At 45.3% G+C, this 24,922-nt stretch overlaps 2 protein-coding genes across 7 annotated transcripts in view; both read left to right on the top strand.

Moving 5' to 3' along the window:
- HSPG2 (heparan sulfate proteoglycan 2) overlaps positions 1-18,472 on the top strand; it is a 173,231-nt gene extending 154,759 nt beyond the window's left edge. For 4 of the 5 annotated variants that reach the window (XM_067472750.1, XM_067472751.1, XM_067472749.1 and 1 more), the window contains 10 exons: positions 2,608-2,779; positions 3,982-4,104; positions 5,923-5,976; positions 6,783-6,858; positions 7,627-7,705; positions 8,771-8,812; positions 8,988-9,058; positions 12,094-12,177; positions 12,277-12,380; positions 17,460-18,472. In XM_067472750.1, coding sequence (XP_067328851.1) covers positions 2,608-2,779; positions 3,982-4,104; positions 5,923-5,976; positions 6,783-6,858; positions 7,627-7,705; positions 8,771-8,812; positions 8,988-9,058; positions 12,094-12,177; positions 12,277-12,380; positions 17,460-17,632 — 978 coding nt within the window. In that variant the 3' untranslated portion in view covers positions 17,633-18,472. The remainder of the gene's footprint in view (positions 1-2,607; positions 2,780-3,981; positions 4,105-5,922; positions 5,977-6,782; positions 6,859-7,626; positions 7,706-8,770; positions 8,813-8,987; positions 9,059-12,093; positions 12,178-12,276; positions 12,381-17,459) is intronic. The other variant, XM_067472753.1, reaches the window with a different exon arrangement.
- A 2,287-nt stretch (positions 18,473-20,759) lies between these two features.
- The window catches only part of USP48 (ubiquitin specific peptidase 48), a 41,498-nt gene continuing 37,335 nt past the window's right edge, over positions 20,760-24,922 (top strand). The window contains exon 1 of one of the 2 annotated variants that reach the window (XM_067472754.1): positions 20,760-20,982. In XM_067472754.1, the coding sequence (XP_067328855.1) occupies positions 20,849-20,982 (134 nt within the window). In that variant the 5' untranslated portion in view covers positions 20,760-20,848. The remainder of the gene's footprint in view (positions 20,983-24,922) is intronic. The other variant, XM_067472755.1, reaches the window with a different exon arrangement.

Genomic DNA, 24,922 nt, shown 5'->3' on the forward strand with positions numbered 1-24,922 from the left:
CAAAGTTTTTCAAATTTATCTAGAAGGTTCCGAAGCTGTCTGCTCAGGCGCAGAAACTACCATATGTGGGGTTCACAGGGATCATAATGGGAAACTTTATTTGTACCCCACTCCCATCTCCCCAAGGACTCGGTGCAGCTTACACGAGGCCAAGCCCACAGTACACCAATAAACAAAAGCAATAACAAAAACAATCAATACAATACAATTAATATAAATCACATAAACAAAAAAGACACCTTCTAGATAGATTTGAAAAACTTTGGCGGTTGGCCCGCACACTCTCCCCTTCCAAGTATAAGTAGCAGGTGGGCGGTGCCACCGCCTCAGTTCTCTTCATCCGCCGCTCTGTCAGCAGCTGAGAACCTTTGTTTGTGTGACTAGCTTTTTTGGACTGCTGGACTGTCTATTGAATTCTGACTCTCCACTCTGACCTGGTCTGTTTGCTGGATTTCTGACTTTAAGTATTTTCCTTTCAACTGTCATGGTGGCCACTTCGGCCTTTAAGCGCTATGCCTCATGCTCAGCGAGCTATTCAGACAACGTTGGCCTTTCGTTATGTTTGTTGTGCCTGCGGGACAGACAAACAAGGAAAAATCTGGTACTTCATCTGAATGCCGCACTTTATGAACAGAGTTTCTGTGTGGTCACCTGTGAATTTGCACCTCCCCGCCCTTCCTCCCCGCTGTTTGTCATGCCTTGGTTTTTCTGGCTGCGTCCGCGGCAAAAGAACTGAGGCGGTGGCCCCGCCCACCTGCTACTTATACTCGCAAGGGGAGAGTGGGCGGGGCCAACCGTCAAAGTTTTTCAAATTTATCTAGAAGGTTCCGAAGCTGTCTGCTCAGTCGCAGAAACTACCATATGTGGGGTTCACAGGGATCATAATGGGAAACTTTATTTATACCCCACTACCATCTCCCCAAGGGTACACCACAGTACACCAATAAACAAAAGCAATAACAAAAACAATCAATACAATACAATTTATATAAATCACATAAACAAAAAATAAACAGTAACACACAAGCATTTAAAAACCTATGGCCAGACCAAATGTAATAGTTTACAATTACAAAATAATAATGCTGGGCATGAACAAGGTAGGATATAACTGGTATAGGGTTTTCAAAGAGAGATGAGGGAACACAGTCATACCAACAAGGACCACTTTTAAAGAGCCAAAATCTCTCCCATTAAGTCATTTCTTTTGCACCTGCTCTCCTTATCTCGAAGTCACTTGGAGAAGCGAGTCCTTAATTGCAGGCACTGTTGTCTTAGTTCTAATGTCTGACCTTGACAAGCATTCGTCTTCCCCATTTCTGCACCTCTAGTAGGTTCCCATGAGAATGAATCTCGCCTTCACTGTTCTCTTGGGAACTGCCAGGAGATTTCTCTCCGGGCTCTCTGAATCTCTCCCAGCCTCTCCTTCCTCATCTTCTGAACACTCAGAATCTGACCAGGCTACAACACCAGGAGTACAAAGCATTAAAACAGTGGTTCTCAACCTTCCTAATGCCGTGACCCCTTAATACAGTCCCTCATGTTGTGGTGACCCCCAACCATAACATTGTATTTGTTGCTACTTCATAACAGTCATTTTCCTACTGTTATAAATCATAATGTAAATATCAGATATGCAAGATTTATTTTCATTCACTGGACCAAACTGGGCACAAATAACCAATGCAACCACATGTAAATTCTAGTGGGAGTGGGGGAGGATTGATTTTGTAATTTGGGAGTTGTAGTTGCTGGGATTTATAGTTCACCTATAATCAAAGAGCATTCTGAACTGCAGCAGCGATGGATTTGAACCTAATTTGCCACACAGAACTCCCATGACCAACGGAAAACACTGGAAGGGTTTGTTGGGTATTGACCTTGAGTTTGGGAGTTGTAGTTCACCTATATCCAGAGAGCACTGTGGACTCGCGCAATGGTGGATCTCGACCAAACATGGCACAAATACTCAATATGTGCAAATGTGAACAGTGGTGGAGCCTGGGGAAAATAGACCTTGACTTTTGGGAGTTGTAGTTGCTGGGATTTATAGTTCACTACAATCAAAGAACATTCTGAACTCCACCAACGATAGAATTGGCTCAAACTTCCCACATGGAATCCCCATGACCATCAGAAAATACTGTGTTTTTTGATGTTCTTTGGTGACCCCTCTGACACCCCTTCGTGACCCCCTCAGGGGTCCCGACCCCCAGGTTGAGAAACACTGCATTAAAACATCTCATATATATAGGGAGGGGGGGGGGGAGAGATTAACATTAAGATCAGTCATTCAAAACATTAAAAGCAGAAAGTCCCCAACATGGAGTCACCTGGATCGGCTCTTCTAAAATCTATGGGCACAATGGAGTGAAGCAAGGGCGTATCCTTGCACCCATTTTTCCTATACTAGTGGGAAGTATAGGAAAAGAGAGTGTGCATCCTCTAAATCTTGCAAATATGCCGCTCCCAATTCTTTTATATGCCAATGACACAGTGTTACTTTCTCTTTCCTGTGTGGGGTTAAAACACCTACTAATATCCCTAGAAACATATTGTATAAGTGAACAACTGACAATAAATTGCCCCTTTCTTTGGCTCCTCTAGGTCTCGATCAACGGGAAGAAAGTGGACATCTCCTACAGCTTCCTGGAGAGCCGGGGCATCTCTCAGTGCGTGGATGGCTCTCCTTGTGACCGCAGGCCCTGCCAACATGGCGGCAAGTGCCTCGTCACCGGCGAATACGAGTTCCAGTGCCTGTGTCAGGAGGGCTACAGAGGTGAGACTGAGCTGTGGCACATACCAGTGTTAGGACACTGCCCTGTCCCTTTATTCCAAGTGGCCCAAACACACCCGACGTCTTTTAATCCAAACAAACATTTATTTATTTACTTTACTTTATTTGTATACCGCTCTTCTCAGCCCTTAGGCAACTCAGAGCGGTTTACAACAATTTAGGTATACACAATACAAAATCATTAAGCATTTAAAAGCAATAGCATCACAAATCATTAAACATCAGCATCAACACATCAGTACATCAATATAACAAATCCATCAGGTCTCGTCAATGAAATCAGAATCCAAACTCGTTATCCGATATTCCGTGTTCCGATAGTCAGTCAATGAATCACACTGCTTAGTCGAATGCCTGTTCAAACAGCCAGGTCTTTACTTTCCTCCGGAATGCCAGCAAAGAGGGGGTCAATCTAATATCTGCAGGAAGGGCGTTCCACAGCCGAGGGGCCACCACTGAGAAGGCCCTGTCTCTCGTCCCCGCCAGGCGTGCTTGTGAAGCTGGCAGGATCGAGAGCAGGGCCTCCCCAGACGATCTTAACGTCCTAACTGGTTCATAGGAGGAGACGCGTTCGGACAGGTAGGTCGGGCCAGAACCGTTTAGGGCTTTAAAGGCTAACTCCAGCACTTTGAATTGTGCCCGGTAGCAAATCGGCAGTGGAGCTGGCACAGCAGTGGAGTGGTGTGCTCCCTGAGTGTCGCTCCTGTTAGCATCCTGGCTGCCAATCATTGGACCATTTGAAGCTTCCGAGCAGTCTTCAGAGGCAACCCCACGTAGAGAGCATTGCAGTAGTCTATACGGGATGTGACTAGAGCATGGACTACCGTGGCCAAGTCAGGCTTCCCAAGGTACGGGCGCAGCTGGCACACTAGTTGGAAGCAAGGAGATCGTTCAACAGGTTTATTTGATCAACATACCCTGCGGGGTGAACAGAAGAAAGTGCCGCACAAGGCGGAAACACAGTTCAGCTTCATGGTTAATACAATTATTATTATCATCATCATCATCACTATATATACTTTATTTATACTCATTTCCACTCCAAGCCCTCTCTAGTCCTGGCTGGTAGTTTTTCACCCAAGGCCCTTCACCATGAAAATAGAAGCCACAGAGGACAATTTGTCCATTCGTCAGCCCCGTGCAAACCTTCTCTTCCATGTCTCTGACTTGTATTCTTTCCACAGGGGAGCGCTGCGAGATCTCCGAGGTCCAGTGCCGGCTCCAGCGTCCCTGCCTCAACGGCGGCACCTGCAGGGACACCACCTGTGTCTGCCCCCCGGGATTCCTGGGATTGTATTGCGAACATGGTAAGGACATCCCTAGAAGGCACACCTTCCCTGCCACGCCGATTTGCACAATCCCTTCTTCTGCCCGAGGGACACAGCCCTGCCCACACAATGCTTTGCGCTTTATAAAGCACGAGCTTCGTTAGCCAGTGATGCCCAAGTTAGGTAATTTGGTAAGATATATTAGCGGGGGCGGAAGAGGAGAAGAATATGAAACACACACAACGCCCCTGCTAGGTAGGCATATGATTTCAATCCTATCATGGCCTCCTATCAATCCTATCATGGCCTATCATAGAGCTACAAGCTGGGTAGATGCGGGGAATGCCGTGGATGCAGCGTACCTGGATTTCAGGAAGGCCTTCTTTGACAAGGTCCCCCATGACCTTCTGGCAAGGAAACTAGTCCAATGTGGGCTAGGCAAAACTACGGTGAGGTGGATCTGTAATTGGTTAAGTGGACGAACACAGAGAGTGCTCACTAATGCTTCCTCTTCATCTTGGAAAGAAGTGACAAGTGGAGTGCCGCAGGGTTCTGTCCTGGGCCCGGTCCTGCTCAATATCTTTATTAACGACTTAGATGAAGGGCTAGAAGGCAGGATCATCAAGTTTGCAGACGACACCAAATTGGGAGGGATAGCCAATAGTCCAGAGGACAGGAGCAGAATTCAAAACGATTTTGACAGATTAGAGAGATGGGCCAAAACTAACAAAATGAAGTTCAACAGTGACAAATGCAAGATACTCCACTTTGGCAGAAAAAATGAAATGCAAAGATACAGAATGGGGGACAATGCCTGGCTCGAGAGCAGTACGTGTGAAAAAGATCTTGGAGTCCTCGTGGACAACAAGTTAAACATGAGCCAACAATGTGATGTGGCGGCAAAAAAAGCCAATGGGATTTTGGCCTGCATCAATAGGAGCATAGTGTCTAGATCTAAGGAAGTCATGCTACCCCTCTATTCTGCTTTGGTTAGACCACATCTGGAATATTGTGTCCAATTCTGGGCACCACAATTCAAGAGAGATATTGACAAGCTGGAATGTGTCCAGAGGAGGGCGACTAAAATGATCAAGGGTCTGGAGAACAAGCCCTATGAGGAGCGGCTTAGGGAACTGGGCATGTTTAGCCTGAAGAAGAGAAGGCTGAGAGGAGATATGATAGCCATGTATAAATATGTGAGAGGAAGCCACAGGGAGGAGGGAGCAAGCTTGTTCTCTGCTTCCTTGGAGACTAGGACGCAATGGAACAATGGCTTCAAACTACAAGAGAGGAGATTCCATCTGAACATGAGGAAGAACTTCCTGACTGTGAGAGCCATTCAGCAGTGGAACTCTCTGCCCCGGAGTGTGGTGGAGGCTCCTTCTTTGGAAGCTTTTAAGCAGAGGCTGGATGGCCATGTGTCAGGGGTGATTTGAATGCAATATTCCTGCTTCTTGGCAGAATGGGGTTGGACTGGATGGCCCATGAGGTCTCTTCCAACTCCTTGATTCTATGATTCTATGTGGGCTCTGTGTGCCAAGTTTGGTCTAGATACAATCGATTGGGTTCACAGTAGTCTCTAGATGTGAATGTATGTATTGCAACTCCCATCATCCAGGGTACACCCCGCCCCCAACTCTTCCAAAAGTTAAAGTGAGTCTTGTGTGGTCTGTGTTCCAAATTTGGTCCAGATCCATTGTTGATAGGAGTTACAGTACTCTCTGGAAATGGAAGCCATCTTGGATAATACATACCAACATACATACATAGATACATACAAACAAACATTGACTTGTATTACATAGATATAGAAGACAGACCTAGATATATGGGTAGATGTGCTTGTTTCCTTTGCAGAATCGCAGCGGCCCTTCAACGCCGAGTGGACACCCGAGGGCAGCGGAGGCAACGGTAGGTCCAGCACATGCACATATTGTTATGGTTGTCATCAGAGGGCCCCTAAATCCACAGAGAGAGAATCTGTGGAGAGAGAGAGTTGACTAAATATTATTTTGACATAGCAGTTGGCGCTCGTTAGCTTTTGGGGTCCCTGGGTGGTATAGATGAACAACTCCCATCACTTTGGGGGAGAATGGGAGCAGCAACTGAACAGCTCTTGTGATTCTGAGATTAAGGAGAAAGGCGAAAGAGCATGTTAACATCAGGCATCCTCCCCACAGGCCTTGTATCTCAATCAGTCCATTCAAAAAGGCATCCACAAAACGCATAGAGTCTCTAGGCGCAAGGAGATCTAGTTCAATAGGTTTATTTGGCCAAGACACCCTGCTGGGTGGTGCAGCTAAGGAAAGTGCCACACCGAAAATAGGACTCTAAAACTTGAGCATTTTTTGAGCACGCGCACACAAGCTTCTTCTCTGGACTTTGCCTCATCTTTTCTCTCCCTTTGTTTTCTCTCTTTTCAGCCTTCGTTCTTTCTTCTTGCGCCTGCAGTGTTGAACTTTTTCCCTAGACTTGAATCTCCCTTTCTTTCGTTTCCCCATTCCCGCTTCACAGCACATGCGAGATTTTGTCCTTTATTTTTCTATACTTATTTATTCGTATTTATAATATTTATTTATATTTGATATCTGGCAATGAGAAATGCGGGAGTCGTAGTGTAGCACCTCGAGGAGGGTTGCATAAAAGGCCGTGTTTGGCACAAGTGTTACAGAGTTTGTTCTGAAGGCGTTTTCCGGTCTGCTTCCCTTTTTTTCCAGATGCTCCCGGACAGTACGGCGCCTACTTCCATGACGGCGGCTACGTGGCCCTTCCTCCGCATGCCTTCCCCAGGAGGTGAGGCTTTGTTGTGGGTGGTCCCTTATTTATTATTTATTAACTTTATTTATACCCCGCAAAATCTCCCGAAGGACTCGATGCGGCTTACAAAGGCCAAGGCTGCCAACAACAATAACATACACATACACAATAAAGTCATAAACAAATAAACATCAAGGAAAGCATTAGAACAATAAAAAACAATGTCACAGTGACGCATTTAAAACCAAGGGCCGGGCCAAGTGTAAAAGACAAAATTTAAAAGTGCTGGACTTGACAAGTGATATGTAGGGGTATTTGGAGGTAAGTGCAATGTGCAAATAATCCTGAATCTCTAACAAAGTGCATTAAGGAGCTGGGCATGTTTAGCCTGAAGAAGAGAAGGCTGAGAGGAGATATGATAGCCATGTATAAATATGTGAGAGGAAGCCACAGGGAGGAGGGAGCAAGCTTGGTTTCTGCTTCCTTGGAGACTAGGACGCGGAACAATGGCTTCAAACTACAAGAAAGGACACGAGGAAGAACTTCCTGACTGTGAGAGCCGTTCAGCAGTGGAACTCTGCCCCGGAGTGTGGTGGAGGCTCCTTCTTTGGAAGCTTTTAAGCAGAGGCTGGATGGCTATCTGTCAGGGGTGATTTGAATGCAATATTCCTGCTTCTTGGCAGAATGGGGTTGGACTGGATGGCCCAGGAGGTCTCTTCCAACTCTTTGATTCTATGATTCTATGAAAGTAGGAGATGTTGCTTTTCTCCCTTGTCTCATCACGGCTTCCTTTTTGTGTTGCAGTCTCCCCGACGAGCCCGAGACCATCGAGATGGAGGTGCGCACCAGTTCCTCCAACGGGCTCCTCTTGTGGCAAGGCGTGGTGAGTCAGCGAGCGAGCGAGGATGGAAGCATCCACACACAAGGATGAGACTTGCAGTGATTTAGCTATAGAGTGGTGTCCTGAGCTTGTCTTGATGGAATGAGCTGCCCCGTTGCATGAAGGCCTTTTGTCACTGCATGCCTTCCTTCACGTCGCATGCTTTCAAGTCACTGGCCTTGCCGCACACGCATTGCTGAGGATAGACCTTTTGTACGCCATCGAATCTAAAGCACACCTCAGTTTTCAAAGCCCTGCCTCTCTCTTCCCAAAGGATTGAGAGAGAGGGAGGGAGGACACCCTCCTTCAGATCCACCCCTTCTCCTTCCTTTCCTTTCCTTTTCCTCTTGGCTGTCGGCAGCATGGAGGTGCCTCTGCTGGGCTGCTGGGAACTCACACGGGAGGGATTCTGTGTGTGTGTAGACGCATGCACACCTATATGCACATATATCTCTACATACTTCAACTCCCAGAAAGCCCACCCATACTGACATGGGAAGGAATTTTGGGAAATGAAGTCCAGTATCCAAAGAAAGGACAAAAACAGGAAATGCATGCTCTGTGAGTTAGGAAAGGCTGCCCAGAAAGGCACAATCAAAACACTCCCAAAAGATGGCCATCCATTTCTACATTATAGCAACCCTGGGCCATAATATCTACAATAATAATATCTATATAACTATCATCATAATATCTAAAAGTCTATAACAACAACAACAACAACATATGTCTATGATAACTATATGCATATAACAATAATATCCACATGTCTATAATAATATCTATATGTCGAGGAGACTGAAATGGGCCTATATTAGGTTGACACTTTGCCCCTTCAGTTGTGTATTGAGAGCATAGAAACCAGTTTTTCCTCTTTTCTTTCTTTACCGTTTCTCCACAATGGGCCACAGCAACACGTGGCCAGGTACAGCTAGTTTTAATAATAAAAATATTATTTTAAGGTGAGCATTAGATTTGAGTAAATAGAGTAAATGTAGCTTTGCTTCCGCCGACTGTGCCCTTGCTGCTGCTTGGCCGACGTTGCATGGCTTGTGCCTTCTTTTCCAGGTGACTGGCGCGGTGGAAGATGAGCATCATGTTGCTAATGAGGTATTTGTGTCTGCATTTGGGGCATTAGGTGCATGAGAGAAAGGGGCAGAGGGGGGCTGCAGCTTGCAGGAACCCCTATTCTGTGCTGGGGGTGTTTCCATGCCCGCTTCCATAGGCTTCACGGCTCTGTCTCGGTGGGCCATGCACTCATGGAACGCCGTCATCTCTCTTGCAGGAGGAAGGAGGCAGTGGGAAAGGCAAGGACTTCATCAGCCTCGGCCTGAAAGACGGGCACTTGTTGTTCAGGTGAGCAAAACAACCACTGTTATTATTATTATTGCAGTAGAGTCTCGCTTATCCGACATTAACGGGCCAGCAGAACGTCGGATAAATGAATATGTCAGATAATAAGGAGTCTTATCCGCCCAACGCGGCGCTAGACACCTAGAATACTAACAACAGGGACTCAAAGAGTTAAGGCAAGGCAATGCCCCGGGGTTAGAAGGCCCAGCAGGAATTGCCCAGATACAGGAGAGGAGAGGGTGGAAATCGCAGAGGGAAGGAGGGAGGACGCTTCCGCTTCCGGTCCTGCCTCTTTCCCCCCTTTCCTCCCTCCTCCTCTTCCTCCTCCTCCTCATCTTGCCTTTTTCACTTATTGGGAATGGAGAGTTGGGGAGCACTCCTTTAATTGAAGGGGAAATGCTGGAGGAAAAGGAGGGCATCGGATAAGAGCGTTGAATAAGACGGAATGTCAGATAAGCGAAGGTCGGATAAGCGAGACTGTATTGGGAATGGAGAGAGAGTTGGGGAGTGCTCTTTTAATTGGAGGGGAAATGCTGGAGGAAAAGGAGGGGTGTCAAAGACTGTCGGATAAGACGGAATGTCGGATAAGTAAACGTCAGATAAGCAAGACTCTACTGTATTGGGAATGGAAAGAGAGTTAGGGAACGCTTTTTTAATTGGAGGGAAAATGCTGGAGAAAAGCAAGGTGTCGGATAAGAGCATCGGATAAGATAGGATGTCGGATCAGCGAAGGTCGGATAAGCGAGACTCTACTAGGAATGGAGAGAGTTGGGGAACGCTCTTTTAATTGGAGGGGAAATGGTGGAGGAAAAGAGAGGCGTCGGATAAGAGGGAATGTCAGATCAGTGATGGTCAGATAAGCGAGACTCTACTGTATTAGCAGAACTTGGATGGTCATCTGTTGGGAGGGCTTTGATGCTTTCCCATCGTGGTCAACTGTGAATACGCACATATGGTAGTTTCTGCGCCTGAGCAGACAGCTTCAGAACCTTCTAGATAGATTTGAAAAACTTTGGCGGTTGGCCCCGCCCACTCTCCCCTTGCGAGTATACCTCCTCAGTTCTCTTCATCCGCCGCTCTGTCAGCAGCTGAGAACCTTTGTTTGTGTGACTAGCTTTTTTGGACTGCCAGACTGACTAAACCAGACTGTCTATCGCTCTCTGACTTTCTCCACTCTGACCTGGTCTGTTTGCTGGATTTCTGACTTTAAGTGTTCTCCTTTCAACCGTCATGGCGGCCGCTTCGGCCTTTAAGCACATTGCCTCATGCTCAGCGAGCTATTCAGACAACGTTGACCTTTCATTATGTTTGTTGTGTCTGGGGGACAGACAAACAAGGAAAAATCTGGTACTTCGTCTGAATGCCGCACTTTGTGAGCGTAGTTTCCCGAGTGGTCACCTGTGACCGCTTTTTGTCATGTCTCGGTTTTTCTGGCTGCTTCCACGGCAGAACTGAAAAGAACTGGGGTGGTGGCTCCGCCCACCTGCTACTTATACTCGCAAGGGGAGAGTGGGCGGGGCCAACCACCAAAGTTTTTCAAATCTAGAACAGTGGTTCTCGACCTTCTTAATGTCACGACCCCTTAATACAGTTCCTCATGTTGTGGTGACCCCCAAGCAAAAAATTATTGTTATTGCTACTTCATATCTGCAACTTTGCTACTGTTATTATGTAAATATCTGATATGCAGGATGTATTTTCATCACTGGACCAAATTTGAATACTGGTGGGGTTGGGGGGGATTAATTTTGTCATTTGGGAGTTGTAGTTGCTGGGATGTATAGTTCACCTACAATCAAAGAGCATGCTTTACTTCCCCAATGATGGAATTGAAGCAAACTTGGCACACAGAACTCCCATGGCCAACAGAAAATACTGGAAGGGTTTGGTGGACATTGACCTTGAGCTTTGGAGTTGTAGTTCACCTACATCCAGAGAGCACTGTGGACTCAAACAGTGATGGATCTGGACCAAACTCTACATGAATACTCAATATGCACAAATATGAACACTGGTGGAGTTTGGTGAAAAGAGTCCTTGACATTTGGGAGTTGTCGTTGCTGGGATGTATAGTTCACCTACAATCAAAGAGCATGCTTTACTCCCCCAATGATGGAATTGAAGCAAACTTGGCACACAGAACTCCCATGGCCAACAGAAAATACTGGAAGGGTTTGGTGGACATTGACCTTGAGCTTTGGAGTTGTAGTTCACCTACATCCAGAGAGCACTGTGGACTCAAACAGTGATGGATCTGGACCAAACTCTACATGAATACTCAATATGCACAAATATGAACACTGGTGGAGTTTGGTGAAAAGAGTCCTTGACATTTGGGAGTTGTCGTTGCTGGGATGTATAGTTCACCTACAATCAAAGAGCATGCTTTACTCCCCCAATGATGGAATTGAAGCAAACTTGGCACACAGAACTCCCATGGCCAACAGAAAATACTGGAAGGGTTTGGTGGACATTGACCTTGAGCTTTGGAGTTGTAGTTCACCTACATCCAGAGAGCACTGTGGACTCAAACAGTGATGGATCTGGACCAAACTCTACATGAATACTCAATATGCACAAATATGAACACTGGTGGAGTTTGGTGAAAAGAGTCCTTGACATTTGGGAGTTGTAGTTGCTGGGATTTATAGTTCACCTACTATCAAGAGAATTATGAACCGCACCAATGGTAGAATTGGGTGAAATTTCCCACACAGAACCCCCATGACCAACAGAAAATGTTGTGTTTTCTGATGGTCTTTGGTGACCCCTCTAAAAACCCCTCGCAACCCCTCCAGGGGTTGAGAACCACTGATCTAGAAGGTTCCGAAGCTGTCTGCTCAGGCGCAGAAACTACCATATGTGCGTATTCACAGCTGACCACTCAGGAAACTACGGTTACAGGTAAACAACCTACATTTCTCCATGCTGGCCACGGGGGACGATCTAGAGCAGGCTTTGCGTCGTGTTCTGCCAGCCTAGGAAGCCATGTGCGGCATGTAAACAACAATAACAACAAGGCGTGTTGCCTCTTGCAGTTACCAGCTGGGGAGCGGAGAAGCCAACATCCTCTCTGATGACCCGGTGGATGACGGCGAGTGGCACCGAGTGACCGCCATTCGGTAAGTGATGCCGTTGTAGTGGGATCGTGGCTGGGGGCATTCATTCTTTCGTGATCCCGCTCTTGGGATCCCTCCTGATCTCACTCCGATCTCCTCCAGGGAAGGGAAGAAGGGATCACTCCAAGTGGACGGCGAGGAAGCCGTGACGGGGGAATCGTCGGGGAAACACGTCATGGTCAACGCCAAAGGACGCCTTTATATCGGTAGGTGTCTTTTCTGTCTCCCAAAAGCTGGGTGGTATTCTATTCGTTTTTGTTTGCCTTTTGCTTTGCTTTTTCCTTTTGTTGTTCCATCTGCTGATGGGTTTATGTCATATTAATTCTGTTTTGATTATACATCTGGTCTTTTCTGTTATTTATTTATTTATTTACGGCATTTATATGCCGCCCTTCTCACCCCGAAGGGGACTCAGAGCGGCTTACAATATATATTTTCATACAATATATTATATTAATAACATAGTACAATATCAGTATATATTACTATGTTGCACTATACCATTATATTGTAATATTATTAGTAATATTATATGTAACTAGCTGTACCCGCCACGCGTTGCTGTGGCCAACCTTCCCCCTATCTCCCCTTCTTTCCCTCCTTCCTTCACTCCCTGTTTCCTTCCTTCCTTCCCGTCTTTCCTTCTCTCCTTCCTTCCTTCTCTATCGCTTTCCTTTCCTTCCCCCTTTTTCTTTCTCTTCTGCTGTCTCTCTTTTCTTCCTTCTCTCTTTCTTCCTTTCTTTCCCTCCCTCTTTCTCTACATCTTATCCCCTTCCTTCGCTCCCTCTTTCCTTCCTCCTTCCTTTTTCTCTTCTGCAGTCTCTCTTTTCTTCCTTCTCTCTTTCCATGTTTCCTTCCCTCCCTCTGTCTCTACATCTTCCCCCCTTCCTTCGCTCCTTCTTTCCTTCCTTCTTTCCCTTTTTTCTTTCCTTCTCTTCTTCCTTCTCTAACTTTCCTTCCTCCCCCCTTTTTCTTTCCCTTCCTCTTTCTCTCCTTTCTTCCTTTTCTACCTCATTCCTTCCTTCCTTCTTTCTTTCCCTCCCTCTTTCTCTCCCTTCTTCCTTGACAGATTAGAAGGGGGCATGGCTTGGAGGTAACGTGAGGGGTAAGAGGGAGGAGGGGAGGGGGATGGGTTTAGAAGGGGTGCCGCGCGGGGGGGTGAGGGCGCGCACGCACATGTGTGTGCGCCGCGCCGGGGGGGGTGAGGGGGGCGTGTGTGTGTGTGTATGTGCCGTGCGGGGGGGGGGGTGAGGGGGGGCGCGCGCGCGTGTTTGTGTGCCGCGCGGGGGGTGAGAGGGGGGCGCGCGCGCGCGTTTACCACGCAGAGGGGGTGAGGGGGGGCGCGTGCGTGTGTGTGTGTGCCGGAGGGGTAAGGGGGCGCGCGCGCGCGCGCGCGTGTGTGTGTGTGCCACGCGGGGGGGGTGAGGGGGCGCGCGCGTGCGGGTGTGTGTGTGCCGCGCCGGGGGAGTGAGGGGGCGCGCGCATGCGTGTGTGTGTGTGCTCCGCGGGGGGGGGGGAGGGTGAGGGGCCATATGTGCGCGCGCGTCGGGGAGTTTGCACCAGTGCGCATGCTCAGTTGCTTTCCCGTTTTTTGTGGTTGTTGTTGTGTGGTTTTGATTTCTGAGTGGATTAGTTTGTACCTAGTGGGTTGTCCTTGGGGCATGGCAATTTTGGTAGAGTTTTGTGGAGGGGTTTTAGAGTTTTGCTTCCCCATTGGACGCCAGTAGGAAATTTATATATATAGATGTAAATATATAATTATAATTATCATATCGAATTATTACTACTATTATATTGTACTACATTATAATATTATAAATGTTATATGTATATACAATATACTATATTATATTATTAGTAAAGACAAGATGGAAATGTCTTCTGTAAATATTTATGTAAATATTCTTGAGCTTATGCCAATGGTAAGCCCCCAGGTTCAATTAACATTAAAATTATAGTATGATTAAAATAATAATTTTATTAAAATATTATTGCAATATTGATAGTATTACAATTATATGATTTAAAACATATCTTGATTATATATTTAAAATATTGTTATATAATAACAAAATTGTAATATTAAAATATGATTAAAATAATATTAAAATATGGTTAAAATACAAATAATGTTGCAATTATTTTATTTGAATATGTTCTTAAAATACCATTGTTGTTATATTAATACCAAAATTTTAAGATTAAAATTATACATTTAATATTATGCCACGTGATTTGATCTGGGACTACTCTGAGCTCAGACTCCATTTTAGGCTTCAGACTCCATGAGCCGCTATTAGACCTTGTGGTCTAATAGATAGTTAAAATGCAGTGTCTTTGTTTTGAATACTCATATGTGAAATGCTAAATTTCTATGTCAGAGCTTGTATCTACTATTGAATATTTCCAAGAGTTTAGTAACATTACTTATATTATATACTAGCTTGGGGACCCGGCGCTGCCTGGGTTATTTGAGAAAGGCATTGTGTGTCAAGGTAGGTCTGTATCAGTTATTTATATGGCTCGCAGTGGTCTCAGGAAGTTAGTGAAGGTACTGCGAGTCCCATCATCTGTGGTCCATCCTCCTCCAAACTGCAGCAGTCCCATCATCCATAGTCTGTTCTCCCCCAAACCTCCCCTGAATGTTGTGTTGACCATGGGGGCCCTCTGTGCCAAGTTTGGTCTTTATTGGTATTTGGATGAGTGTTGCTGTGGTTTCAGGAAGTGAGTGAAGGTACTGCAAGTCCCATCATCCATGGTCCATCCCCGGCCAAACCACACCAGGGCGTAAAGTGGGTCATGAGAGGTCTATGTGCCAAGTTTGGTCTTTATTTGTATTTGGATGAGTGTCGCTGTGGTTTCAGGAAGTGAGTGGAGGTACTGCAAGTCCCATCATCCATGGTCCATCCCCGGCCAAACCACACCAGGGTGTAAAGTGGGTCATGAGAGGTCTATGTGCCAAGTTTGGTCTTTATTGGTATTTGGATGAGTGTCGCTGTGGTTTCAGGAAGTGAGTGAAGGTACTGCAAGTCCCATCATCCATGGTCCATCCCCGGCCAAACCACACCAGGGTGTAAAGTGGGCCATGAGAGGTCTATGTGCCAAGTTTGGTCTTGATCAGTCATTGGATGAAGGGCACAGCAGTCTCAGAAAGTGAGTGGAGGTACTTCAAGTCCCATCATCCATGGTCTGCCCTCCTCCAAACCACAGTAGGATGTAGAGTGGGTCATGGGGGCTCGGTGTACCAAGTTTGGTCTTTGTTGGGGGCCACAGTGGTCCCTGGGAACCAAACTGTTTTAAAGTACTACAAATCCCATAATCCGTGGTCCACCTCCCCCAAACCGTACCAGGACGTAAAGGGGTTCATGGGGGTTATGTGTGCCAAGTTTAGTCCAGTTGCATCACCTGTGTTGGCCACAGTGGCCTGTGAAAGTGGCAGCCAGTCAGAAAGCTGTCACATACAATTCCGTCCTTCCTCCCTTCCGCCTGCCGCATACATACATACAAACATTCACTTTTATTATATACTAGCTTGGGGACCCGGCGTTGCCCGGGTTATTAGAGAAAGTGGGTAATGGCGGTTCTGTAGGCCAAGTTTGGTCTTTATTGGTCTTTGGATAACGGCTGCATTATTTTCAGGAAGTGAGTGAAGGTACTTGAAGTCCCATCATCCATGGCCCATCCTCCTACAAACAGCAGCAGGATATAGAGTGGGTCATGGGGGCTCTGTGTGCCAAGTTTGGTCTTTATCAGTCATTAGATGAGGGTGGCAGTGGTGTCAGTAAGTGAGTGAAGGTACTGCAAGTCCCATCATCCAAAGTCCATCTTTCAAACAGCAGCAGAATGTAGAGTGGATCATGAGGGCTCTATGTGCCAAGTTTGGTCTTGATTGGTCATTAGAAGAGGGTTGCAGCAATCTTTGGAAGGGAGTGGAGGTACTTGAAGTCCCATCATCCATGGTCTGACCTCCTGCAAACTGCACCAGGATGTAGAGTGGGTAATTGGAGCTCCATGTGCCAAGTTTAGTCTTGATTAGTCATTGGTGAGGGTCTCAGTCGTCTCAGGAAGTGAGTGAAGTGACTGCAAGTCCCATCATCCATTGTCAAATTCTTCCAAACCGCACCAGGATGTAGAGTGGGTCATGCTGGGTCTCTGTGTAAATTGTGTTCCTGATCCATCATTGTTAGCAGTTGTAATGGTCTTAGGAAGGGAGTGTAGGTATTGCGTCCCATCGTCCATGGTGCATCCTCCTTCAAACTGCACCTGGATGTAGAGTGCGTCATGGAGACTCAGTGTGCCAAGTTTGGTCTTTATCGGTAATTGGATGAGCGTTGCAGTGGTCTCAGGAATTGCGCAAAAGTACTGCAAGTCCCATAATCCATGGTCTATCCCCAGCCAAACACACACCAGGAAGTAAAGTGGGTCATGAGAGGTCTATATGGCAAGTTTGGTCCTGATCAGACATTGGATGAGGTTAACAGCGGTCTCAGAATGTGAGTGATGGCACTGCAAGTCCCATCATCCATGGTTCATCCTCCTCCAAACTGCAGTAGGATGTAGAGTGGGTCATGGGGGCTCTGTGTGCCAAGTGTGGTCTGTATTGGTAATGTTCTGACTCGGCCCCCTCTGGCCTTTTCCTTTCCTCTCTTTGTCATCTCGGAATCTTGGAATTGAGGCTGGCCAATCAGAGACCATATGCAAATCTCCTTCTCTCATGTCTCCGTTTCTGTCATGAACCCTTTTCTCCACCAGGGGCTCCTGTAAAGCTGGCCAATCCGAGACCATATGCAAATAGCACCACAGTGGCAGCCAATCAGAATCTTGGAACTTTCAGGCTGGCCAATCAGAATGTTGGCACATACACTGCCACACCGCCACACTTTTGTCCTCCGCATACAAACTTTGACTTTTATTATATACATAGATAGATAGAGATAGATATAGATTACTAAACTCTGAGTACCATATACAAACTCTGACATAGAAATGTGACATTTCACACATTAGTATTCAAGGCAAAGACATTGCATTTGAACTATCTAGAGACAGCACACTTAAAACTCATCAAAGGGTCTAATAGTGGCTCATGGAGTCTGGTCTAAAATGGAGTCTGAGCTCAGATTAGTCCCAGATCCGATCATCCCTCAACCTCAAGACACATATAGGGAAAGCTGCATGTCAAAACATACATATACAATACAGTAAGCAAACAGAATCATATACAAACAAATTACTAGAGGAGGCCATTTCCTACAGCGATGATGCCCCTTTTCCCCTTTCTGCAGGCGGTGCCCCCGACCCGCAAGCACTGACGGCTGGCAAATACACCTCGGGGATCTCGGGGTGCGTCAAGAATGTGTTGCTGCGCAACGAGAGGCCCGGCCATCAGCTGCAGGCGCCGGTCGACCTCCATCACCAGGCGGAGGCCGGCGTCAACGTCCAGGAGTGCCCCTCGTAATGGGGGGCACCACCACCGCCACTCTCCGGGATGCCTTTTATGATTATTATTATTGTTATTATTATTTTTCCAACTGAGAGGACTTCTATTATTATTATTTTATGATGATGATTTTTTTAACAGAGAGAATCACACAAAAAGGTGCTTTGCTGCTACCAAAAAAAATACGGGGGGAGGCGGGGGGGTGTGTGTTTTGTGTCTACGGCCAACACGAGGAGATGAGCGTCCGAAGAGGGCTTTGATGCGCTCCCTCCATCCAGAGGGAGGAATCGGGAGCGTCCTGGGTTAGTAGCCGAACCTCCCTTCGCTCTGCCATTAGTTTCCTGGACTCCGGAGAGGCTTCCCAAGCAAAGCCGCAAGCTTGTTCCGGCGCCCCGGAGGGCTAACCACTGCCTTGACGCTTCCCCAACTCCTCCGCCAGTGCCTTACGAGGAAGAAGATAGGCGCACAGGGCTTCTTTGGCCGCACTCTTACGGCTCGCGCTGCGCCGGACAAGGCCATCCGCGGACTCTTCCCCTTCGCCGATCCCCTTTGGTCTGGTCTGCACTGAGTGAGGGCTCGCCTTGACCTTCCTCTCCTCCCGCTTCAGCCAAAGAGCAGGACGGCGGTTCCAAAGATGCCCGAAGAAAGCCTTCTCCAACGAACCGTCATGCCAGTCTCTGGCTCGTTTGGACTCGGACCACGAGCCTCCGTCGGCTTCTCCGGCTTCCTTTCGAGAGTCAGAAGCCGCCTCCGCCGCTGCCGCACTGCCCTTATCCCTCGTCCCCGGCCCCCCTTTTATTCGTATTCTCTTTTCTTAAATAAATGGTGCTGAACCCCAAGAGCTGGGGACGTGTCCGAGCCTCCTTCTCCGAGTCCTTTGCTTCTTCCTAAATCCAGACAGCGCTTCCTGGATAACCTCTCGCGGGAAATGATCTATCCCTGAACCGCTGCGCTCTGGATCGCAAGTGCCCTTTCACAGCTAAAACTCCCTTCAGTTGTGTGACCACATGTCCATTAGAACGGTATTTTCCACCCAGTTTTACACAATGAGTTTACAGTCAAGACATTCCTGTCTAGTAGTGATTTATAGGTTCCAAATCACAACTTCCCCAAACTACTGCTAGCTGGATAGCAAGTCCCAGAAACAAGCAAAAATATAGCAGAGTCCTTTCACAACACAACCGTGCTACAGCCTGTCAAAGCTCCCTGCTTCGGCAGTGATGGCACGATAGTCAGCTAGATGAAACCCTATATATATACACGGTTATATTGTGTATATGTGTGTGTGTATATTTGTGTGTTTATATGTGAACATCCCTGTCCCGACTTAAAAGACAATTGAGTCCAAAGACTCAATAAATTGAGTCTGAGAGGAACAAAAAGCATATATATATATAGCAAATAAATAATATATAATATATATTATAATATATAATATAGTAAACAAATAATATATAATGTGTAATAATTTAGCAAATAAATAATATATTATAAAATATAGTAAATAAATATATAATTTAGCAAATAAATAATGTATAATAATATAGTAAATAAATAATTTATAATATAGTAAATAAATAATACACAATAATTTAGCAAATAAATAAGGTATAATAATATAGTAAATAATATATCATAATATTGCAAATAAATAATATATAATAACATATAAAGACATATAATAATATAGTAAATAATTGTATTTAAAATGCAAAATTTTATATTACAAATCACATTATTTATATTTTCTCATGTCATAGTATATTATTTATACTTATTTTACTGTGCAATTTAATATGATGCCAAACAAAATTGACATGAAATACACTAAATATTAATATATGGCATAATACAAATAATGTCATTTTAAATATATTCCGCTTTAGAAAAATATTAGTATTATTATTACTAATTATTATTATTATTATTAGTATAATTAATTATTATTTAATACGAGGGAAAGTTTGCGACTAGTTGCGCATGCGTGGCAAAAAAAGGGCACTCCAAGCAGTGCGCATGCGCCTAGCATTCCCCCCTCCGACCTTTTGTGGGCGGAGTAGAGCAGGCGGGAGAGAGAAGGACTCCGCCCCCTTTGGGCCGAACGGACCAATCCGCTTCGGGCAGTGACGTCATGATATGAAGTTAGAAGTGAGGGGCGGGGCAAATGAGCACACCAACCAATCGGCTTCGAGTCGCGACGTCGGGGCGTGGCCTAAGAAGCACGAAATAAGGGGCGGGGCCGGTGCGCATGAGTTGTGACGTCAGACGTAACCCGTCGGAGCTTGGCCTATGTCGCCTCCGGGGTACAAATGGGCCAATCAGATTCGACGTACACAATAAGGGGCGTGGCTTACGTAGCGCGGGCAAACGCCCTTTGCGCAGAAGGAACCAATCCGCGTCTGGCGTTACCCATTCGGGGCGTGGCCTATGCAGATCTCTAACGGCCTTTGCGCTTCAATTCGTGACGAAAAGGGGCGTGGCCTATAGAGAGAGTGCGCCGAATGGACCAATCCGCTTCAAGTCGTGACGGAAAAGGGCGTGGCTTATAGAGAGAGTGCGCCGAGTGGACCAATCCGCTTCAAGTCGTCACGAAAAGGGGCGTGGCTTATAGAGAGAGTGCGCCGAGTGGACCAATCCGCTTCAAGTCGTGACGAAAAGGGGCGTGGCCTATGGAGCGAGTGAGCCGAATGGACCAATCCGCTTCAAGTCGTGACGAAAATGGGCGTGGCTTATACAGAGAGTGCGCCGAATGGACCAATCCGCTTCAAGTCGTGACGAAAAAGGGCGTGGCTTATAGAAAGAGTGCGCAGAATAAACCAATCCGCTTCAAGTTATGACGAAAAAGGGCGTGGCTTATAGAGAGTGCGCCGAGTGGACCAATCCGCTTCAAGTCGTCGCGAAAAGGGGCGTGGCTTATAGAGAGAGTGCGCCGAGTGGACCAATCCGCTTCAAGTCGTGGCGACAGGGGCGTGGCCTGGAGAGAGAGTGCACCGAATGGACCAATCCGCTTCAGGCGTAAACGCGGGGCGTGGTTTATGTAGCGCGCGTGAAGCCTCGTCGAAGGAACCAATCGGCTTCGAGCAGTGACGTCAGGCGCAAGCCATTTTCTGCGCGGAAAGAGCCAATCCGCTTCGCGGGTCGACGTCACTCCGTGTACGGCGGGCGAGGAGGGCCGCTTTTCTTCCTGGCTTCCGTTTCCGGCTGGCGGGGCTTCCGGCGTCGAGGGGTGAGGGGATGGCTCCGCGGCTGCAGCTGGAGAAGGCGGCCTGGCGCTGGGCCGAGGAGGTGCCCCCGGAGGCCGTGACCCAGGAGCACGTCGAGGCCGCCTACCGCGTCGCCCTCCCGGCCTGCCTCCGCGCCGCCTGCCGGTGAGTCCCTCAGTCCGCGAGGGAAAGAGGCCGGCCTGCCTGCCTGCCTGCCCCGTAGGCCTCAAGGCCGGGCCCACGCCTGCCCTCCAGGCCTCGCTTGGCCACTCCTCCATCGCCCTGAGGATGTCCCTTTGTGCCCTCATCACCACCATCACCATCAGTACATTGTGATTGTTGCTATTAATAAGTGCATCATTATTACTATATATTATGAGGATGGTTGTTAATGATTTATATATATTATATATATATATATATATATTGTGTTTGTATGTGTGTATATGTGTATATTGCCTTCGACAATATATGTGTAGATATATTTGTGTATCACAATAATATAATACAATGTTTGTGTGTGTATATATATGTGGGTGTGTAAGTGTGTATATATTTGTGTGTATATGTGTATTTGTGTGTGTATATATGTGGGTGTATATGTGTGTAAGTGTGTATATATTTGTGTGTATATGTGTATTTGTGTGTGTATATATGTATGTGTATGTGTGTAAGTGTGTATATATTTGTGTGTATATGTGTATTTGTGTGTGTATATATGTATTTGTATGTGTATGTGTGTAAGTGTGTATATATTTGTGTGTATATGTGTATTTGTGTGTGTATATATGTGGGTATATATGTGGGTGTGTTTATATATATGTGTGTGTGTGTGTATTTGTGTGTTTATATGTGTACATTCATAATGTACATATGGACCATAATGACAGATCTGTACATGCATATTGTGTATATGTGTATATATATTTGTATATATTTGTGTTTGTGTGTGTATATATATGTATGTTAGTGTGTATATATGTGTGTGTGTATATATTTATGAGTTTATATGTATAAAACAGTGGATGTGTCTGCTGCTGAGTATGCATGCCCACTGTGGAACACATCTCATCATGCTAAAACAGTGGATGTGGCTCTTAATGAGACATGCCGCATCATCACGGGGTGTCTGCACCCTACACCACTGGAGAAATTACACTGCTTAGCCGGTATTGCACCACCTGACATCCGCCGGGAAGTAGCAGCCAATAGTGAAAGAACCAAGGCAGAGACATCTCCAGCTCATCCCCTGTTTGGGTATCAGCCAGCACGTCAACGACTTAAATCTAGAAATAGTTTTCTAAGATCTACAAAGACACTCGCTGGAACACCTTAGCAAGCGAGAGTCCAAAAGTGGCAGGCTCAAACCCAGAACCTCAACCAATGGCTGATACCAGATGAGAGACTCCTCCCTCCCCCCTGGGCACACAGAAGACTGGGTGACTTGGAAGGCGCTAAACAGACTGCGTTCTGGCACCATGAGATGCAGAGCCAATCTTAAGAAATGGGGCTACAGGGTGGAATCCACGACATGCGAGTGTGGAGAAGAGCAAACCACTGACCACCTGCTGCAATGCACAAGGCCACATGCACAAGGGAGGACCTTCTTGCGGCAACACCAGAGGCACTCCAAGGGGCCAGATACTGCTCAAAGGACATTGAATCAACTACCAAACTCACAAATGTTGTATTTTGTCTGTTTGCTGTGTTCTGTTAGAAATGTAATATAAATGACTGGTTGCCCTGGCATGACAAATAAATAAATAAAATAATATGTGTACATGCATATTGTGTGTATGTGCGTGCTTGTCTGTAGGCATATTTGTGTGTATATATGTATGTATGTGGATATGTATATGTGTGTGGATGTTTATATGTATATATGTATGTATGTGTGTATATGTGTGTTTGTGCATATATATATATATACATACGTGTGTATATGTGTGCATGTGCATATGTATATGAGTATGTGTATATGTTTTTATGGTGTATTTTTTTGGGTTTTATGTCTGTTCCGCACATGTGCTTGTGTGTTAATGGGTGATGGACACCCGAATTGGTGTCAATTCGTCCAGTGGTTTTTGAGTTACGTTAATCCCACAAACGAACATTACATTTTTATTTATATAGATAATGTAATGCAACATGATAATAATAATAAGGTAAAGGTAAAAGGTAGTCCCCTGACATTAAGTCCAGTCATGTCTGACTCTGGGGTGTGGTGCTCATCTCCATTTCTAAGCCGAAGAGCCAGCGTTGTCCGTAGACACCTCCAAGGTCATGTGGCCGGCATGACTGCATGGAGCGCCGTTACCTTCCCGCCGGAGCGGTACCTATTGATCTACTCACATTTGCATGTTTTCGAACTGCTAGGTTGGCAGAAGCTAGGGCTGACAGCGGAAGCTCACGCCGCTCCCCGGAATCGAACCTGCGACCTTTCGATCAACAAGCTTAGCAGCTCAGTGCTTTAACCCACTGCGCCACCGGGGGCTCCAGTTATTATTATTAATATTGTTAATATATATAATTAATATTATAATAATAATACAATAGTATAATTATATATTTAATATTACATGTGGTATTATTAATAATATAGTATAATGGTATAGTACAATATAGTGATATAAAATACTGATATTGTACTATGCTAATAATATAATATATTGTATGTATATATATTTCTCTCCCTCCTTGGCTGTCCTTTATCATCATTATTACATTGTTATTGTTGTTGTTAGTACTATATTATTATATTATTATTATTATATATAATTATATACTATTATGGTTGTTAGTGTTTTATACTTGAGTGTGTGTGTGTGTATATATATATATATTATAGTTTTCTCTCCCTCCTTGGATGTCCTGTTTTTAGCCTTATCTTCATCATTATATTTTTATTGTTGCTATTAGTATTATATTATTGTGGTTGTTAATGTTTTATACGTATGTGTGTGTGTATGTGTATATATATATATATATATATATATATATATATATATATATTATAGGTTTCTCCTTCCATGGTTGTCCCTTTTTAGCCTTATCATCATTATTATATTGTTATTGTTGCTATTAGTATTATATTATTGTGATTAATAATAATAATAATAATAATAATAAACTTTATTTGTATCCCGCTCCATCTCCCCAATGGGGACTCGGTGCGGCTTACATGAGGCTAAGCCCAAAACAACAATTACATGAAATAAAACAAAACCGAAAATGCAAATAATAAGCAATAATAACGCAATTACATAAAACAAAAGACAACATAGCAATATAAAATTACAATAAACACAATAACATATATATATAATACTTGTTAATGTTTTATACGTGTGTGTGTGTGTATATATATATATACTAGCTGTGCCCTGCCACGCGTTGCTGTGGCCTATAGTAAAACTTATCAAAGTTGAGGTAGATATCTGGACTATTATGAAAGAGAGGTCCCTACCTATTCCTTCCCCCTTTTCCTCCCCCTTTCTCTCCTTTCTTCCTTCTCTACCTCTTTCTTTCTTTCCTTCTTTCACTACTTGGTTTCATCCTTCTCTCTTTCCTTCATTCCCTCCCCCTTTCTTCCCTCCCTGTTTGCTTCCTTCTTTCACTTTTTATTTCCTTTTATTTCACCACCATTATAACAATAATAATAATGCAATGCATTGCCTCTGGCACCTGACACCTCTCCCATTCCCCCTAAAAGGGTCTCATAGGAACAATAGCATAATAATTGTGCGCGCGCGATGGAACTTGCGGCTGGGCACCAATGCGCATGCTCAGTTGTTTTGCCGTTTTGTGAGTGTGTTGTGTTGTTTTTCATTTTGAGTAGATATGTTTGTACCTTGTGGGTTGTGTTATGGGCACGGGGATTTTGGTTAAGTTTTGTTGGGGGATTTTTGAGTTTTGTTGTTTTGCCGTTTTGTGAGTGTGTTGTTGTGTTGTTTTTCATTTTGAGTAGATATGTTTGTACCTTGTGGGTTGTGTTATGGGCACGGGGATTTTGGTTAAGTTTTGTTGGGGGATTTTTGAGTTTTGTTGTTTTGCCGTTTTGTGAATGTGTTGTTGTGTTGTTTTTCATTTTGAGTAGATATGTTTG

The sequence above is a fragment of the Anolis sagrei genome, chromosome 13, assembly GCF_037176765.1.
Source record: "Anolis sagrei isolate rAnoSag1 chromosome 13, rAnoSag1.mat, whole genome shotgun sequence".
Classification (NCBI taxonomy): domain Eukaryota; kingdom Metazoa; phylum Chordata; class Lepidosauria; order Squamata; family Dactyloidae; genus Anolis; species Anolis sagrei.